This window comes from Penicillium atrosanguineum (genome assembly GCF_028827265.1).
Source record: "Penicillium atrosanguineum strain IBT 20685 chromosome Unknown utg000005l_segment0_segment0, whole genome shotgun sequence".
Lineage (NCBI taxonomy): Eukaryota > Fungi > Ascomycota > Eurotiomycetes > Eurotiales > Aspergillaceae > Penicillium > Penicillium atrosanguineum.
Window position 1 is genome coordinate 1,810,377 of NW_026623137.1, and position 18,577 is coordinate 1,828,953.

An 18,577-nucleotide genomic window follows, 5' to 3' on the forward strand; every position below is an offset into this window, starting at 1 on the left:
AGATGCCTGGATCTGGGTGTGCCACAGTGCCACAGTGTCACAGTGTCACAGTCAAGCTGTTGACGGGATGATCCTGATCGCCTATGCGAGGTGACCTCACGATTTTGAATGGGCCATTATCGCCAAGAAGCCTAAGCACAAAAGTGAAAGCTTCGAGGCCTTGGTTTTTCTTGGATTTGAGTTTCCTTGGTAGGGCTTGTTTCGTGTTCCCCCCAACCTGGCCAACTTGGTCAACTCGTTGCCAGCGCACCACTTTCCTGGGCATGCGCATGGGCATGGAAGCCAGCGCTACAATTTACAAACTAACTAATCAAACAAACTGGCTTATATGAAAGGAGGCACTTTATGCCAAACAGATTGCGTCGCAAGCACACTGATGAAAGACCGATTAATGCCAAGAATCAATCTCCACAGCATTTCGCGATAGCCCCTGGTCGATTGTGGCTGTGTTGACATATGCAAGCCAACCAAACATTGAACTCACCTCTCTTTCGAGACTCCTTTCTTTTACTCCCCAAAATTCTGTCCGTGGACTGTCCAGTCGCTTTGTTGCTTTGTTGCCCCTTGACTCCCCTCCCTGCCTCAGCGTGGTACCCCCCTGTGTTTACAGACACGTCTTTGAGACTCCTTGAAACCATCTGCCCCTAAAAAGGCCTTTTAAAGCTTCGTGTGGCTGCACTTGAGGCTGTGCCCATCGCTACCACTCTCTCTCCACATTGCCACTCATTTGGCTCAGGTGTATTGCACAGACTCCACGTAAGTGTCCCTGATCCGCGCGTCTATGCTGTTAGGAGGCAAGAGTGGCGCAAGAGGCCCGATCAGGCTGCTGCCTTTGACTCGGCCTCTTAACATCTATTTCGAGCCTTGCACCCGCCTATCTACTTCAAATACTCATGCGATCCAGTTCATTCTTTCGAATTCAATAATACCACTCAACTAAATTCGCCATAATGCGTGAGTCCCCCTATAAAGACACCCCTTCACGCGACAATCCTCATCCAACAACAAAAGCTGCCAATTTCCAATGCTCAAATACTCACACCATGGCAGATATCTACCGCCGTCAGGCCCGCAATCTAGCCTGGTACGACGATGACGGCGAGCCGTCCTCACATAATCCGTTCAAGAAGTTCCGCAGACGCCCCCAGCGCACCCGCTCCATCAACATGGAACTTCAACAAAACAACCGCGCCTCCCGCAGCCTGGGCGACCTCTCCCACGACACAGACCGCCGTCGTTCTTTCACGCGCGACATTGGCGGTCCTGAGCACGCGGGTACATTCCCTCCCGAGTCTGCGGGCAGCGATCAGTACACCAATGGCCCGGAGCCATCGACACTAAGCCAGGAGCCTATCAACGTGTCGAGGAGTGCTGAAGAGTCCGATAAGCCACGCAAGCGAGGCTTCAAGTTTGGGCGTAGTGAGACGCAGACGGAGCCCGATGATGAGAAAGGGGAGATGCCCACGTTCACTGTTGCGTCACAGTTACGCGCGACGATTTTGAATTCGTGGATCAATGTTTTGATACTTGCTGCGCCGGCCGGTATTGCGTTGTATGCTATCAAAGCGAACCCGATTGCGATATTCGTCGTTAATTTTATTGCGATTATTCCGCTTGCTGCTATGCTGAGTTATGCGACGGAGGAAATTGCTCTACGAACTGGTGAGACGATTGGAGGATTATTGAATGCCTCGTTTGGAAACGCAGTCGAGTTGATTGTTGCTATTATCGCGCTGGTCAAGAAGGAGGTTCTAATCGTGCAGACTTCGCTGATTGGAAGTATGCTTTCGAACCTGCTGCTCGTTATGGGAATGTGTTTCTTTTTTGGCGGTATCAATCGTGTCGAGCAGCACTTCAACGTCACCGTCGCGCAGACCGCGGCCAGTTTGCTTGCGCTTGCTGTGGGCAGTTTGATCATTCCCACTGCTTTCCACAAGTGGTCTGACACTGCTAAGGTGGAAAACACAGCCCCTCTCTCCCGAGGAACTAGCGTCCTGCTTCTCATCACTTACGGTTGCTACCTTTTCTTCCAACTGAAATCTCACGTCGACATGTACAACCGTCCGAGTCCGAAAGTCGAAAAACGCCGCCAAAGAATCGGCGAAGGAGACGCCAACCGCGGAATTGCCCAGATCGCCAAAATGTCAGCTGCATCCATGGGCGGCGAGAACGCGCAACAGGTCCAGATGCAAGATCCAAATGATGAGCCTGAGCAGCCTCAGCTGACTATCTTGGTTGCGCTGATCACCCTGGGTGTCGCGACTACTCTTGTGGCCGTTTGTGCTGAGTTCATGGTCGATTCTATCGATGCACTTACTGCAACTGGTCACATTGGCAAGACTTTCGTCGGTCTAATCCTCCTTCCTATTGTCGGCAATGCCGCTGAGCACGCTACCGCGGTGACAGTCGCCTGCAAGGACAAAATGGATCTCGCGATCGGTGTAGCCGTGGGCTCGAGTATGCAGATTGCGCTTCTGGTTCTGCCTTTAATTATTGTTATTGGTTGGATCATGGGTCTTGATAACATGGTACGTACACTTCGATCCCTGAATCTGAATCAAAAGACCTATAGGTTAGAAACGTGATACTAACGAAAACTAGACTCTCAACTTTGACGCATTTCAAATCATCGTTCTTTTCGTCGCTGTCCTGCTCGTTAACTATCTTATTGCTGATGGCAAGTCTCACTGGCTTGAGGGTGTCTTGCTTATGATGATGTATCTGATTATTGCTATGGCTGCTTGGTATGTTATCCTGTCATCACCCCATTGTGAATGTTCGACTGTTGGATTGGATGCTAACTCTGATATAGGTTCATCGACTGATCGACTAGGCGAGTTGATCGTCAAGATTACTTTTCACACACACTTATGTCTAGGTTTTTCTTTTTCTTTTTTATTCCCCACGTGTACTATATCTTTGTTCGCATCCTGAAGGAATAGCCACGTTGTAATGTCTTTTCACATCTCTTGTGGAGCCTTGTCTGATCGTATAATCTTGGGTTGCCTGTACATAAAATAAAGCTTTAGTACACAACACAATACACCTGGACTGCCCGGTGTTCAAGTTCTGCTCCTGCAATATTGCATCAAGTCCCGATCATCGCATCGAATCGATCGAGATTATACACAAGGGGCATACGTAAGTCTTGGCGTAAAGCAGGATTGAATTCCCCCCCCCCCCCCCCCCCGGTGCCACAAAACAGAAACCCGAGCCCATACGCTGATGCAAGATGTAATTCGAAAATCCAGAATATGCAGAAGCTTAAAGGAAGCAAAAACCTGAAACCACAGCGCAGTGGATGAAAGCGTCTATAAAACCGCTGCTCAATCATGACGTCAACTGTTCACACCATCGGTCTCAACACCTATCTTAAATTTATCACCGATCCCACGCCAATTGCTGCCAATACATATCTTAGTTATTCATTTGAAGAGATCTGATAAATCGCAATCATGGTCAAAGATACCGAAACAGTCGTCGAGTAAGTCAAGACTCCAATTGGAGCCATAATCGAACCCGCTCTAACATCATCAAAGAGAGTTCAATGAGCTAGTCAACATGACCCCCAATGAACTCCGAGCCTGGCTAAAAGAAGAACAATCCCAGTCCTCTGGTTGGGGTGCCGAGTCCGGGGAGACAATTGGTCATGAAAGGTGCATCATACCTCAGCCATACCTTGCTCGCATCTACTTGACACTAACGGGATCCAAACTATAGCGGGCGCAAAATCGTCTCAATCCTCGAAAATAACCCCGACAAAGACCCAGATAGCTACAGAGATCAGGATATCGATCATATGAGGAGGGTTGTGGCTTATTGCAAGAGGCATCTTGCGCAGGAGGAGAAGGCGAAGCAGGATACGGAGAGTAAGAGTTATAAATCGTTGAAGAATTGGGGACATGATCCTTTGAAGACTTAGGGAGGTGTTTAGTTATTTGGGTTCACTGGTGTTTGGGTGTATCTATTCAATGCTCAATGTCCATGTTGGACATGCGGAGGCGCCTACGGGTGGTTAGGATTGCCTTAAGCGGATACACGCTTGATCGGATATCTATATTTCATCTCCTAGGAATCAGGAATTCACATTCGTTAACTGTCTACCTCTCCATAGATCCAATTACCAGCATATATGCTCAACTGCCCACCTGCCCACTTGCCGACCAGGGTTGAGGCATGTTGCCCGATGCATCACCGCACAAGCATCAGCTAAACCCCCTCACATCACCTACAAAACCTAGTTGGGGGTTTTGGAACTCCACAAGGCTAAATCCCATTCTGAAAGGCTAAACAGGTCAATACTCGGCATATCCTCGGCTCAACCATCCATTAAGGCTAGCGCGTGTCCATCCCAAAATCCCCGGAGATGAATTTCCCCCACGCGGGACGCACTAAACAGGCTAAACTCCCGGTGGAACGGATATTTGTAGTAACAGTAGCATGTTACCACCCAGTTAGAGTTAACGTGTTCTAGAACTAGAGTCGTACTTTTTACGTTTTAAGAAAGTCACCGTGTCTACGGCCCACGAGCCACGAGATGATATCCCGCGCCCGGGGAAATAGCGGACCTCCCATACCCTAGTACAATCCCACGTATTCGGACGTAAGCCTAAGCCAAAGACCAAAGCCCTAAGCTGGACTAGAACCTCGGGTGAAAGAATATTCAAAAATTGTGGCTTATGGCGCTTTTGGCATTCGAGCACTGTACACGTCCGCGTGCATTTCTTAATCCAGGATTGCATAACTCACAACTCATGATGGTGAACGGGAAGTACGGAACACGATCCAACTGACAACGAGACTAACACTGAAATTTACACTGACACCCCCACGCCGAAGTCGGGATAAACGATCTTGCACGGCAATTGAAACACCGACTCGGAATCGGGATCTAGCCGAATGTTGTCTCTTTTTTCTTTTCTTTTCTTTTTTACCCGAACCGATGTGGGGAATTTATCCTTGGTGAGAAACTCGAGGACAAATGATGGGAGTGCCATGATTCATGTCGCAATGATCTCGGGCCGACGTTCCCTTTTTCCCTTTTTGCCACATTTTCTTGTTATTTGTTTTATTTTACTTTTTGGTTACCGGCTCTCGGTTTTCGTTCTGGCTAAAAGGTGAAAAAAGTACCTACCTCGGGCGTTGATCGTGGGGGATATTGCCCGTTTGACTCTTATTCGTGGGATTCACGGACTGATTTTGACCTTGAGCTCGAGCTCTACCTCGGTCGGACACGACTCCGCGCCCAGGCGGGATAGTTCAACTCAGTTCGGTTCAATTCGGTTTACCCCGTAGGTTAAATCAGGCCAGGTCCAGCCGGGACCAGGCTAATGATCAAAAGACTGAAAGGGATCGATTCTGATCGCTTATTTTCCGGATTCGAGAGATCAGCCGGGCTAGGATCGATCTTGCTTACGGGCAGACTTGTTTTCTGCCCGGTTTGGGGGGCCAGGGTGCAAGTTTATGAGCTCATCGGGGCCGAAGAGCCTATGCTGGACCGATTCGGTAGTCCGGAGCGCGGCACGGAGAACCCGTTGGTTCGGAAAAGGGGTGGTAACTCCCTAGTTACCTAGGTACGTGTTCGGGTGGGAGTTCCTGCTCTGGAAGATTGACTCTGGGGCTGGAACTGAGTATGGAGCATGGTGTATGGAGTAACTACGGTGGACCTAGGAAATGGGGGGGGGGGGGGGGGGGACATTGGGCGCCAGGATGAGTTTCTTTTATTAATGTCAGCTGAGACGGAGTGTTTTTTTTTTTTTTTTTTTTTTTAATCATTGGCCGGGCTCGGCTTGCCCCCGTCGGCTGCGGGGGTGAAGGCCCCAAACCAAGAAAAGGCGAAAATGGAGCGAAGGGACCGTGTCCTGGGAAATTACAGAGGAATTCGAGGTGAAATGTAGCATCCTGGGATGGGAATCTGCCACGGTTACAAGTCGAGTGCAACGAGACTGCTTGAATTTCCCGTTCGAGCCTCTCCGCACCGGGTTTTTCGCGTCTGGGCAGTAGAATATCCACCGGGGAAAAGTCAAAGGCGCTCCACCGGGCTTGACACGAGGCAAAAGGAATATCCCGTCTCCGTCCCTGGACCACATGACGAGGTGGGATTATTCGGAGGCTGCTGATTTGTGGGGTCGGGATGAGTATCCCTTGACGTATCTAGCGGAACATGGGAGGTCAATGTGCTATGACATCCAAAATCCATCAGAAAAAGCAATTCGGGCCATAGCCGATTTACCTAATGCGAGCGCAAATGCGGGGTTGGCCGGGGTTCATCTTCGGAGGCTGGGGGCCAATCATGTGTTTATTTTCGGACGGGGCCGAAACGCCGTGGGGATCGGGGTATGCCTTGACAGTTGGCACTTGCCAACTGATGTGGAATCATTCGTGTTGGAATGAGGTGTGAAGCACAAGGAGTGAGAGTGAGAGTGAGAGTGAAGTATATAGTGGGGAGTAGGGAGTGGGTAGTCCGTAGTCTATTAGGCGTAGGTCTAGGGTAAGGTGCGCACAGTATAAGTGTAGACCGAGCCATGCAGTCGGCCTCGGGTTGTTTGATTCCGCACAATCGGTGGTATTCAAACTGCCGAGCCAGTGGCAAAGCGAGCACGGGCGTGACACGGTACGGAGGCCGCCGCGAGAATCAAAGGCACTGATGTAACTTCCGGGGAGTAGGAACGGGGATCGATCATGTAGTCTCGCCAGTCTCCCTCTCCCCGCGGGGAGCCCCGGGGGGCTCAAGGACCCCCGTCGATTGGATGTTGAATGGGAATACCCGAGGGATCACGGACTTGAGAACTCGCGCTCGGGTTCCCCTCAGTCGACAACCATGTGGACAAGCCCTACTGTATACTCGGGTCGTCTTCCCCAGTGACCCCACCCACCAACCACCGTTGCAAATCTCGCTGTACACTCCGAGCCCGCTTGACCACATCTGGAGTTCCCGTGACGGGACGGTTTCTGATTAGTGTCCGGGCAGCACAATTGCCGATCGGGCAGAGAGAGGAACGGGGAGATCCTAGTTGCCAAAGGCGAAAACCCCCCGATGACGGTAAGTGGCCGGATCAGCATTGGGATTCCGGCTGGTCAAGAAGGCGATGGGCGTGGAACTTAGAAGGGGGAGGGGGGAAAGAGAAAGGAAGAAAGAGGGACACGTAGCAGTCAGTCCCAAACCTAGGTCACATAATATAGGTAATGAGGTCCCGTATAGGCCTACCCTGGGATCTCTAGGTATACATTCGGCACCCGGAAAGGAGGCCCACCCTTGCATTTGGGCCTCCGCAATTTCACCCCAGCGGCTCTCGGATTTCTTGTTCGGTCTCGACTCCGTTCCCTCCCGACCTATTCGCATTCCCGAGTGCCCCGACCCTTTGACTTTTTTCCCCCACACTCCGCCTATTCCCGCCTTCCCCCAGGTACACTCTTCTTTCTCTCTCTTTCCCCGGATTCTCTCTGTAAGTACTTTTGTGTCTTGTCTGCTCTATGCATAGTATCCCGTGATATACTTTGCATTCTGTACTCGGTCCTCGGTACTGTACTGTACTAATTACCCCAGACCTGTCACCTACTCCCCTTTCCCCGGTTTCTTCATCCATGGGAAAACTTCGTCCACATTGAGCGATCCCGTTTTTCGCATTCAACGCAGGCCTTGCGTCTGCTCCTCCCAACTATGCGCTCCAGCATCGCCTGCGCTCGATGCCGCCGCAGCAAGATCAAGTGCGTCAACGCCGGCATCGACACAACCTGCCGCGCCTGCGAATCCTCTGGCCGCGAATGCGTCTACCCTACCCCAGCCATCGGCGTGAGCGGTGCCAAACGAAACCTCGAAGCTCTGGTAGACGGCGACGACCGGAATGGCGACTGGGACGGTCCGAAACGAGTGCGCGCGCGCAAAGTCTCAGGCGTCGTGGGCGCGGGTCCTGGCTCCAAGGCCGGTTTGGACGCGCTTGACTCCTCGATCCTGACGGCAAAGGTGTGGGAGGCTGTCTTTGACCTCTTCCAGTCGCATTTCGCTACGCTGCTACCTTTCCTCCACCCGGCTACTTTTCTCGGTCAAATCCGACAACTCTCGACTCCTGCGCCCGTCTCGATGGATGGGCAAGATCCCACACGCTTGGCGGCCAAGTTAGATCCTTCAGCGTCGCTGATTCCGTTGGGCGTATTGGCTCTCACGGCCCGTTTCCACCCTCCATTGGTCGCATACCATTCGCCGGCGTCGCCTAGTCATTCCTCCAACCCTCTTTCCGCGTCAGAATACTACGCGACAGCCTTGCGCAGCCGGCTGGCCGGTCTCGATGGCGCAAGTCTCGCTGTACCAGACCTCGCGCGTGTCCAGGCGTTGCTGATGCTCGCCTTGCATGAGTGGGGAATGTGCCGCGGAAAGAGTGCCTGGGTTTACGTCGGCATGGCGATTCGACTTGCACAAGCTATGGGGTTGCCATTTGAGTTGGAAAACGAGTTTTCGCCTCGCGAGATGTCACGCTCATCGCCCGGGTTCAAAGCCGAGGTGATCTTCGGCTTGCCGCGACGGGCCGAAATGAAGGAGCAGACTTCCGATGATGTTATCTCGCAAGAGACGAAGCGTCGGACTTTCTGGGCTTGCTTCATTCTTGATCGGTGTTTGAGTAGTGGGAAATATCGCCCGCGCATGATTCGTGTGAAGGAGCTCGGAATCCAGCTTCCAAGCGATAATGCGTTTGCTTTTGGCGAGCGTGTCCGGACCGCTCGATTGAATGAGCCGACGGCGCGTCGTCCGCAGAGTTTCGGCTCCCAGGGTGTGCAAATTCCTAGCATCCGTCAGAGTCTGGGTGGGTTCGGTGATGACAAGATGCCTGCCACCAATGGAACCCCGGATGGCAAGTCTTGGTCCCCCATCTCGCGCCGGAAAGACTCCAGCGAGGACGATGTTGATCGATGGGAAGTCGGCGCGGAAGAGTCTGTGCTTAGCCGCGTGATTCGAATCATTCGCATCTGGGGCAGCATCGCCAAGTGGTCCTGCGCTGGCGGCCGTCGAACCGAGCAATATCCACCGTGGCACCCGGAGTCGCGCTTTGCGTCTTTGCGGATGCAACTGAACGAGTTCCAGGACAGTCTGTCCCGCAACCTGCAGTACTCCTTGCGAAATACCGACACACATATCATGTACAAGACCACGTTGGCCTCGTATACCGTGATGCACGTGGTCTACTTCTTGTCCGTGATTGTATTGCACCGCGCGTACATCCCATTCTTGCCACTTCGTTGCAATGAGCCTGTGGGTCCCCTGGATGAGCCTTTGTTCCCCGCGGACAAGGTCAACGGTCCGTCTGAGGCTTTCTGGCGCGATAGTGCCCGCGAGTTATTCAAGGCGGCTCGACAGATGATCGACCTCGTGGCGACCTGCCAAGGCCGCGGTGCTCTGGTTGAGAACCCTCTTGTCGGATTCGCTATTTACAATGCTGCTTTCATCGGTGTCTATAGCATGCATTTCTCGCATATGGACCCTGATGGTCTGATGGGTTCCAAACCTCCCCCTGCGAGCCACGACAGCCACCAGCCCGGTGCTGTGCAGGCTCGCAAGGCTTTAGATATCCTGCGAGAGATGCGTCCGCGTCTGAAGATGGCTGTGGGCTGGTTCCGCACCCTGAATCGTCTGCACAGCTACTTCTCCAAGGTCAAGCGCGATTACCGTCGTTACTCTCGCAACCGTCTCGACAGCATGTCTGATGCGTCTGATCACGGCATGACCAACGGTGTTCGCACGATCCGCGAGGGTGGAGGCGGCCTGGAAGAATTCAAGCTTCTAGAGAAAATCTTCCTCGACTTCGGATCCATTGAAGACCACCTCGACGGAGATGACGACGCCACCGCCATCGCCATCGCTGGAGACCTGCTCCCCGAGCGCATCCCAAGCGACGCTGGCAGCAATGCCGTGAAAAGCGAATTGGGCGACCCGACCGACCAGTCCCTAGACGGCGCTGGCGGACGTCGCGAGTCCTGGGTCCCTGTCAACAGCCCAGGCTTTCCACCCCCAAGCCTAGACGGCGACCGACGACCCAGCCTCCCCCTCCCAAACAGCCGCCCAATGCCATCACAATCCCCATACTCTCTCCCATCTCTCCAACAACACCACCCCGACGGCGCAATGTACACCTCGTCCCCACCAAACCTCCCATCCATTGCCGCAACAACCCAGCCCCCCTCCCAATACCTCACTGCAACTTCAAACCGCCTCCAACCAATAACTTCCTGGCTCCCATCTCGCCCATCTGCCCCTCCACCCCCATACTCCCAATCCCTCCCTCCTATCAACGCAGCTACAAGCGTCCCCGTCCTCCCACCCCCAGGCTCAGTCACCCTCGCCCCCTCCCCACCCTTAACCTCAACCGAAGGCCCAGACTTATCCGTCCTCTCAACAAGTCTCGGCGGCGACGACGTCCTCGCTTTCCTGGACGGTTCCGAATGGTCCATGTCACTGAATGCTCCATCGGAAATCGGTATCCCGGCCGGTTGGCTGAGTACCGTCTGGACGTCGTTTAGCCGGTGAGGTCAAGGGCAAAATTGAGGTTGAGGTTGAGTTTGGCGGGTTGTCGTTGCCGTAATGGGCCCGTTGTATTATTATTTCACGACTCTTTTTCACACGTCTTACGTTTGTACGATCTACAATCGCGGGTTTGAAAAAAAAATTTCTTCGATTCAAAATGGGGGCTTGCTTTCTTGAATCTTTTGTCGCACGATCATGGCCTTTTCTCACTCTGGTTCATGTTTCTAATTTTGGAACTGGAGAATGAGAATGGGGAGGCTAGGGACGGGATTCGTTATTTCAATGATACCCAATCCTCGTGGACGTCGTTTACTATTCCTGTTTCTGTCTCAGGTCCTCTACCTGTTCCTGTTTCCCTTTCTGTTTCCTTGATTTTTGGATTTTTTTTCTTCGCGGCGCAGGTTTGAATCCTGTAGCGATTTCCTCACTGGGTTCCGAGCTTTCAAGGTTTATTTGATTTCATTTGTACTGCTGTTGTGTTCAGCGAGCGTTGAGGGTTCAATACGTTAACCCCGGATGTGATTACGAGCCATGGCGTTACGCCAAGTCTTTGAGCCTGTTTTTGTTTTTCAATCTATCAAGTCGGCTATGGCCTTGATCATCGAATATTCTTTTGTCTTTACGTAAAGTTGTATATTTGAGGGTATGGGGCTTAATTGGGTTGGTTATTTGGTTAACACAAGTAAAGAATTGGAAAAACCCCAGTGCCTGAAAGCTTTATCCTCCAGATGTCAAAGAAGGCTTTGGTCTGATTTGAGGTTGGGAGCCTTTCCTCCAGAAGTTGCAAACACATTTTGTCTCAGGCTTGAATCTCGTTATAGTGAGGGACATCGAGTTTTATCTTCGAAGCGAACAGAATTCCTAGGATAATCCATTTATCCTGTGAACTTGCCTTTCTATATCGTGAAATCAAAAAATTGATACTTAAAAACTCGACTATTCCACCGGAGGTTTCAAGGTATGTGAATCTGTATGGCTTCAACCGACCGGCAACATTACTAGAGTCCAAAGATAATATCTCCTTGGATTTCTACAACGTACTTTCAATAGCTATCGCTCCACAAGCCGACTTAAGAAAGCTCATCTTCCCCCCGCATCAAAAAGCGTCAGTCATAAACCCCAAAATGACATCATGACCAAGTCATACGCTATCAAATGAAAAATCAACTTGCGTGCTGGTTATATTTCAATCGGCGAATACTTCTCCCAGATACTCATTGTCAACACTGATCTTCAAGTAACGAACTATTTCCGGCATCATGAGTTTTGGGAGTTCGTCTGATTCGTTTCTCAACAAATGGAGCAAGCGAAATGCCTGGATCATGAACTTCGACCGCAATGATCAGTCGGTTCGCATTAGCTACATCGACTGCGGACCGCCATCAGCCAGTGCTCCAAAAGGGATCATACTACTGATCCATGGATTTCCGCAGTCTTCGTATCAATTCCGGCATGTGATAAATCCTCTCGCCGAGGAGGGATTCCGAGTGATAGTTCCCGACTATCGCGGGGCCGGTCAATCATCACATCCCGCCCAAGATTTTAGGAAATCGACAATGGCACGGGATCTCTTTTCTCTTCTTCATGACCACCTCGGCATTACACAGGCAATCCATTTGGTTGGGCACGACATTGGGGGTATGGTCGCGCATGCTTATGTCACGCAGTATCCCGATCATGTAGCGAGTGTCATTTGGGGCGAATGCCCGCTTCCTGGAACTTCTGTTTACGACGTGAACAAAAGAATGCCTGAGCAGTTCCACTTTGTGTTCCACAGTGTACCTGATGACTTGGCGCTTTCTCTGGTGACCGGAAGGGAGAAGATATATCTGAACCATTTTTTTTCTAAACTGAGCTTCAACGCTCAAGCGATCTCCCCCTTTTGACTTGGATTTTTACGCCCTGCAATACTCGCAGCCGGGAGCACTACGATGTTCCTTTGAGGTATACCGGGCGTTTGAAGAAGATGCTCGAGAGAACCGGGAAAGCTTGCGCCTCAAAGGGAAATGTACGCGCCCTGTGCTCATTCTCAGTGGTTCACAGAGCCGGCATGCTCAAGAGGCCAAAGAAATGGTGGGTGAAGTGTATGCTGGCGACATTCAGATTGACGTGGTCAAAGACTCTGGTCACTGGATTGCAGAAGAGAACCCGGAGGGCTTTGTGCAGGCGGCGTTGGCCTTCATTTACAAACATGCGTCCGGGCAGTGATTGCCATTTTAAGACGTATCTTTAGCTGAAGTCATATTTCTGCCTAATCAAATTTGTTTCCCCGCTTGGTAGGGAAAGGAGGAACGTATTCGGAGGCTACGTGGGGTGACGGGAGGGCGCGAATATCTCCAACAACTGCCACGGGGGATTTTGGTACTATTACAATGACTCTTTTATCATTACCTGTAAATACAAAAAAATCAATGTTGGTATTACAGAGAACAATCCAATTTAGATTGGTGTGTTTCGGGTCAAGGTTTGGGCATGAATTCGAGAGTAGTAGTAAAGCTAATTCCGATATTACTGTAGCTACAAAGGCTTTCACACAGATTTAAAAGCTTACTAGTATAGCTTTTAGCTAGTCCTACACTTTGGATTGTAGATTTGCCGTTAACATCCACGCTAAGTAGGAGCGGGAATAGGAACCACTCACTAAAGACGGTCACTTCCGTGATTCGCTTAAGCAAGAGGAAGGATCGCGAAAAAAATGAACTTACACGAGAAACCCCAACGAAGAAAATTTAGAAAGCTGTGGGAGCGAGTGACACAATTCAAGGGGTAGAAGGGCTCCAGGTAGCCAATGGAATATAAATACTGTACAATAATTTATGCTGACCTCTCGTACTCCAACACATACAGGTGGGCTGGAAGATGACTTTATACGGACTAGTGTGCTTCCGAAGGGTTCTGGGGAGAAGAAAAAGAGAGAATGGCGGTAAAGCTGGTTTCGAATATTATTGTATTATATTAAAGTTGGACATCTCCCCCGACTTCGAGACCGCCAGGGCCTGAGACGTCGGGCTCGGAGGCGTCTGCGTTGGGTACATCTCCATACGTATCTACCTGAGTCTCGAGTCAAAAGCCCTGGAGACATCACTAAGTCAACATCTACGCCACTCTCCGGCTAGGCCTAACAAAGAAAAGTTCATCCTGACTCTGCAAGCAATGCACTTATTATCAGGCATCTACCATAGTCACGTCTGCTTTGGCTCTTGTAGCTGGGGGGAGACGCGTCAACAGTCTTGTCAATATAGTCCTCTAACTGCTAGTCACTTGAGACACAGCACAACACAACACGCAATATTTCCGTTGAATTGATTCATGATATTATATTTACATACATTAGGTGACATATGTAGGCTTTGTACCTTCTGTCATCTCGAACAAGTACAAGGCGCCTCCGGAATTGATTTAAACAAGAACAATAGCTCCAATCGCAGCACCCGCAACAGCCTTCAACGAGCCAACAAAGCCGCCCGCAATGTTAGTGGAGACCGGCGCAGCAGAGCTGCTGGTTGCAGCGGAGTCACTAGGTGACGCAGATTCACTTGATGCGACCGAGCCACTGCTAGACTCTTCGCTCTTCGACGTTGTCGCGGCATTGGAAGTAGTCGGCGCAGTGGTGGTCATGGGCGCAGTGCTACTGCCAGGATCACTCTCGGAAGTCTTCGCCGCCCCAGTAGAAGTAGATATAATAGCGGTCTCGGTCACAGTAGCCTCAGTAGCCTCAGCAGAGGTGGATGCTGCCGTCGAAGAAGCCAAGACAGATGAGGGCTTCCAGCAAGAGAGAGTAGAGGTAGTCGAAACGCAGGGTTCCGTGCCTCTGTAAGCTGCGCAACAGGGGACGTCGTACTTGACGGGGGCACGACCACCTCCACAGTCGAGGGGGTCGCAGACTTCTCCATTTGTTGGGTTGTACCAGTGCACAATGTTATCAGCGCAGGTGGTGTAGCTGATGGTTTCGCAGCCGCCCAGTACGGTTGTCGCCAGCGTTAGCACGGACGCGGCGATGGAGAGAGTCTTGATCATTTTGTTGGTTTGCTTCAAGTATAACTGAGGATGATCGACTTGGGACAGAGAGAAAATTCGCCGGTCAAGAAAAGCGAAGTAAACAAAAACGAGGAAGACTGGATTTACGGGGCCCGTCCTATTTAATGAGTCGAGCCAAGTCTTTCTAGGGGCGCCACGAAATTACGGGGTCGCATCTTTAGAGGCATGTTCAGCCTTGCTCGGAGCGAACAGAGCCCCAGACTATTGTTATTGGTCAGGTTCGAGAAGCGAGGTCGGCATCGCAAATCGCGCCCAAGCCAAACCCCGCAAAATATGAGATGAGTCTTGATCTGTAAGTCTAATGTTTGATACCTGTCTATTTCCAGGATTTTTCGCTTTGGCGCGCCGAGTGTCAATTTGCTTTTTTTCTCTCTCCATTCTACGGATGCTAGCCACAATCTTAGAAGTGACTGGCCGTAATATGGGGCTTTCGCCGCTAAAGCCACTAGCCTTCAGATCCTGCAGGTCGGAAGAACTTTAAAGGCACTAGTCAAGACTGAAACTTCCGTGTCGCCGGGTTTGGCTTTGGATTTGATTTAGAACAAGTAGTCAACAGGTGCCTACGTTCATTGGTGTACCCAGGTTTACCGCAACGTGATTCAGCCGTTTTTTGTGCAGCATACTTCTTGATGTTGGCTCAGGCCCCACTCCCAGGATATGTACCAAAATATTCAATCGCAGAAACTAAAGTTCGAAACAAAAATGATCCGAACCACCTAGTTCCACAGATACTTTTTGGCTTCGGCCAATGAAATTTCAAAGTGTTTTCACACCTCGCCTCCATTTAAGTTAACCACACCACACAACCACCTTCCCAAACAAAAAAAAGCCATTGTATATTCAATTGACAAAAAGTAAACAGGCCCGAGCCGCGGATCGAACGCGGGACCTCGCGCAGGAGTGCTTAGGTCGAACCCTAAGCGCGAATCATACCACTAGACCACCCGGGCTGTTATGGAGTGTGGAGCCTTTTACTCCTAGTTGGAAATTTCTTAGTATCTTTCTGTGGGTCGTGAGTAATAGCATCTCACTTTTGAACTGGACCCGGCGAATAGTCTGCGCCAAATGTGTAGTTAGTTACAAGTATTTCAATCATTTCTACTTGAGACAGCATCAAGATGCGATGCTTTAAATGGCAAAAAGCCTTAATTCAAATATTTCAATCTTCGATCACCCGTAAATTCCGAATTCCAACACTTGAACCTCGCAGAGCATATGAAGCTTTAATAAAATTTACCATTCAATTGCTAGGCTGCGCACAAAACACGGAATAAGCAGCCTCGCCTATGCTAATAGTCTCATTTAAGTGACGGTGTCGCGAAATGTCAAAATGGACGCTTAAGTGCTTTCATCCCTCGCAGTGGGTTCCAACCAACCGAATCAAAAGAAAGTGATGAAAACTGACAAGATTATATACCCTGGCACCCTATTCCGAGATATTCAGCAACTCTAGAGTTTTAAGAATTCAAATTCTGAAGAGCTGTCATCCAATCAAGTGGCCGGATGGTGTAGTTGGTTATCACGTATCGTTAACACCGATAAGGTCCTGGGATCGAGCCCCAGTCTGGTCATTCTTTTTTGTTGATGTTTTATTTTCTATGCTTATTTTCTTTCTTATTTTTCAACTTGAATTGGACTTCATTTGGCAAAACGGACACTAAAGACATTCACTATATGGATGTTGTTATTGTATTACCTGTTACTAGCAGGCAATTTTTATATTCGTCATTTAAATTGTAATCTACACGTATCCGGCAGTGACGGTGAATTACGCTCTTGAGTTTAGCGCGGTCCCTTCCGGTTTAGTGCTCTTCTTTCCCGGTGCTACCCATCGAATCATCGCAACTTCCTCTGACCCACAAGTCTCATCACATTACAGCCCCACCACTCCTATATTCCATCCAACCGGGATACCAAGTTGTATACTTGCAATGGCCACCACCATCCGCACGGCTGATTTTGTCGATTTCCACACCATAGGCCGCCAGGCGGAGACGGAGCAAGAGCTTGTTGGTCACGAGTTTCTCACGCATTGTCCCCTAGACCTCCCCCCGCGCCATCGCGTCCTAGCACTACTTGGCACAACAGATATAGAAGATGTCGCTAGCCCAAGTGAAGATGGGTGGTTTATTTCAGATTTCTACCTATTCCATTATCTCTTGTCCCCGACATTCCCTCGACGTGAGTGTGCGATCCTTCTGTTGTTCGCTCTCTGCTGACCGTGCGAGTATCAGTAGCACCTAACCAAATCTGGTTAACATGTGAAGATCCCGAAACCCTAGTCGCCGAGTACCATGAATACCTTCATGGCGATTCAAACGAGGATCGTCGGGCGGTGCTTGATAGCCAGAGGCTCCCAGGCATATTGAAGGCTGGAAATTTACGGGTTGTGCCTAGAGACTTCCTTCTCGAACGATACCTAAACACCCTCCAAGAGCAAGCTGCTGAAGCAGCCCGCCTCCGAGAGCATCTTGTGCTATTGATATTTGGTCATGGATCTTCAACACATGACGTTGAGGTTGCAGGGTCGATCCTTCGCCTAAGAGACTTGCGCCAGGTACTACGAAACAGGTCCCAAGTGACCCTCTTCACCACCTCATGTTACTCCGGCGGCTGGCTAGTGCTCCCCGACATAGGACAGCAGCAGCTCAATGCAACAGCAATTACAGCAGCAGGGCAGGAAAGCTTATCCTCATAGTGGCCCCTTAGCCGAAGTGTTGGACGGGCCAGCGGCAGCTTGGCCGCCTCCGCAGTACTACGCTGCCTGGTAGATGCCGAGGATGAAATCAATGAGAACATGGACCACCCGACATACATACAGTTTGCGAAGTCTGTATATGACTGTGTGAAGGGGATGGGGATGCTTGGCGATACGGAGCAGATTCATTTCTCTGCGGAAAACGATGAATGGGAGACCAGCTATCAGACCCGCCTCGGTTTGCCTCTTATTTCATACAAGGAAAAATGGCAGTCCCTGCGCCAAGTTCCCCCATCCACATGCCCGGCAAGTGGCCAGTTGGCTAGAGCTGGCGGACGACGTCTGAAACGTTTACAATATCTCGCCCAAGAATACTTTGCCTCGCGACCCGGTCCCGACAATGGCGGTCCGAACATCGGGTTGCACAATTGTCTGAACCAGGTTCTCAAGGGAGCAAGCTACCCCCAGGAAAAGGTGCAGCAATTGACCGAGATCACCGCGTACAGACTTGGAGCTATGTATGAGGCCGATTACCTAAGAGAACAAATCGGGCTCCAGTACCCGTCGCTTTTCGACACTGACCCAAATCAGGAACTCTCAAATTTGTCTGACAATCAAATGAGCATGAAAACATGGTCATTGCTCCTCACGCACGACATCAACACAACTCCTATTGGGATCAAGCGACCGCATGTCAAGCCTCTGCAGTATCTCACACTTGCTTTAGTGGAAACCTCTCAATCCTGGGAAGCAATCGAGAGACAGGTGAAGGCCATGGCCGGCAAGAAAAAGGCGTGGTATCGATTCGTCTACAAGGCATGGCAGGGGAATCGAGTCGCCCGTGATGAGGGGGTGAGGAGGCATCAACGTGCTTTCTTAGAAGCATTCAAGAAGATCGGGCATTAGAACTCTTAGTTTAATTTTCCTCGCTTTTGTTCTCCCTTTTATTCTTCCTTTTATTCTTATCGAGAACATTGGCTCTGTTGTCAAATGTGAGGGCTGTGGCCCGGCAAGTCACGAGTTTCCTTCCTAGGTGGTTGGTATTTTTGCAGGTTTAGGACAATTCACCTTCATCTTCCCTGGCAAATCTGCCTTATAGCTTAAATATGGCCCCCGCTTGCCGCTGGCTTCTTTTGTCTACCCTTTATCGCTCTTCTTGTAAGGTGTTGACTGGATTTGAGGGGAGAGATGAAAGTGGTTTGTTGATCATAGTCAGATGACCCATACATGTACGATCCCCAAAGCTTCCCTCTTTAAGCTCTCTAGACTCATCTGATCCAGAGTATTTCGGAGAAGCCCATTTTCACTGAATTACCACTACACGGTCC

General features: G+C 50.5%; 6 protein-coding genes across 6 annotated transcripts; 5 read left to right on the forward strand and 1 right to left on the reverse strand.

Moving 5' to 3' along the window:
- Window positions 1–1,043: 1,043 nt before the first annotated feature.
- On the forward strand, window positions 1,044–2,825 carry N7443_006929 (hydrogen/calcium exchanger domain-containing protein; the record flags this gene model as incomplete). Its single annotated transcript, XM_056886985.1, has 3 exons — window positions 1,044–2,528; window positions 2,602–2,744; window positions 2,813–2,825. 3 exons carry the CDS (start codon window positions 1,044–1,046, stop codon window positions 2,823–2,825), a joined length of 1,641 nt encoding a protein of 546 aa, XP_056740634.1.
- A 630-nt stretch (window positions 2,826–3,455) lies between these two features.
- On the forward strand, window positions 3,456–3,922 carry N7443_006930 (DUF3140 domain-containing protein; the record flags this gene model as incomplete). Its single annotated transcript, XM_056886986.1, has 3 exons — window positions 3,456–3,484; window positions 3,540–3,656; window positions 3,721–3,922. 3 exons carry the CDS (start codon window positions 3,456–3,458, stop codon window positions 3,920–3,922), a joined length of 348 nt encoding a protein of 115 aa, XP_056740635.1.
- A 3,738-nt stretch (window positions 3,923–7,660) lies between these two features.
- On the forward strand, window positions 7,661–10,516 carry N7443_006931 (putative C6 transcription factor; the record flags this gene model as incomplete). Its single annotated transcript, XM_056886987.1, has 1 exon — window positions 7,661–10,516. The coding sequence occupies one exon, from the start codon at window positions 7,661–7,663 to the stop codon at window positions 10,514–10,516; it is 2,856 nt and encodes a 951-aa protein (XP_056740636.1).
- A 1,256-nt stretch (window positions 10,517–11,772) lies between these two features.
- Window positions 11,773–12,721, forward strand: N7443_006932 (alpha/beta fold hydrolase; the record flags this gene model as incomplete). The annotated part of the gene is made up of 2 exons (XM_056886988.1): window positions 11,773–12,318; window positions 12,383–12,721. 2 exons carry the CDS (start codon window positions 11,773–11,775, stop codon window positions 12,719–12,721), a joined length of 885 nt encoding a protein of 294 aa, XP_056740637.1.
- Window positions 12,722–13,912: 1,191 nt separating this feature from the next.
- Window positions 13,913–14,530, reverse strand: N7443_006933 (uncharacterized protein; the record flags this gene model as incomplete). Its single annotated transcript, XM_056886989.1, has 1 exon — window positions 13,913–14,530. The coding sequence occupies one exon, from the start codon at window positions 14,528–14,530 to the stop codon at window positions 13,913–13,915; it is 618 nt and encodes a 205-aa protein (XP_056740638.1).
- Window positions 14,531–16,482: 1,952 nt separating this feature from the next.
- Window positions 16,483–18,155, forward strand: N7443_006934 (uncharacterized protein; the record flags this gene model as incomplete). The annotated part of the gene is made up of 3 exons (XM_056886990.1): window positions 16,483–16,732; window positions 16,819–17,108; window positions 17,250–18,155. 3 exons carry the CDS (start codon window positions 16,483–16,485, stop codon window positions 18,153–18,155), a joined length of 1,446 nt encoding a protein of 481 aa, XP_056740639.1.
- Window positions 18,156–18,577: the final 422 nt, after the last annotated feature.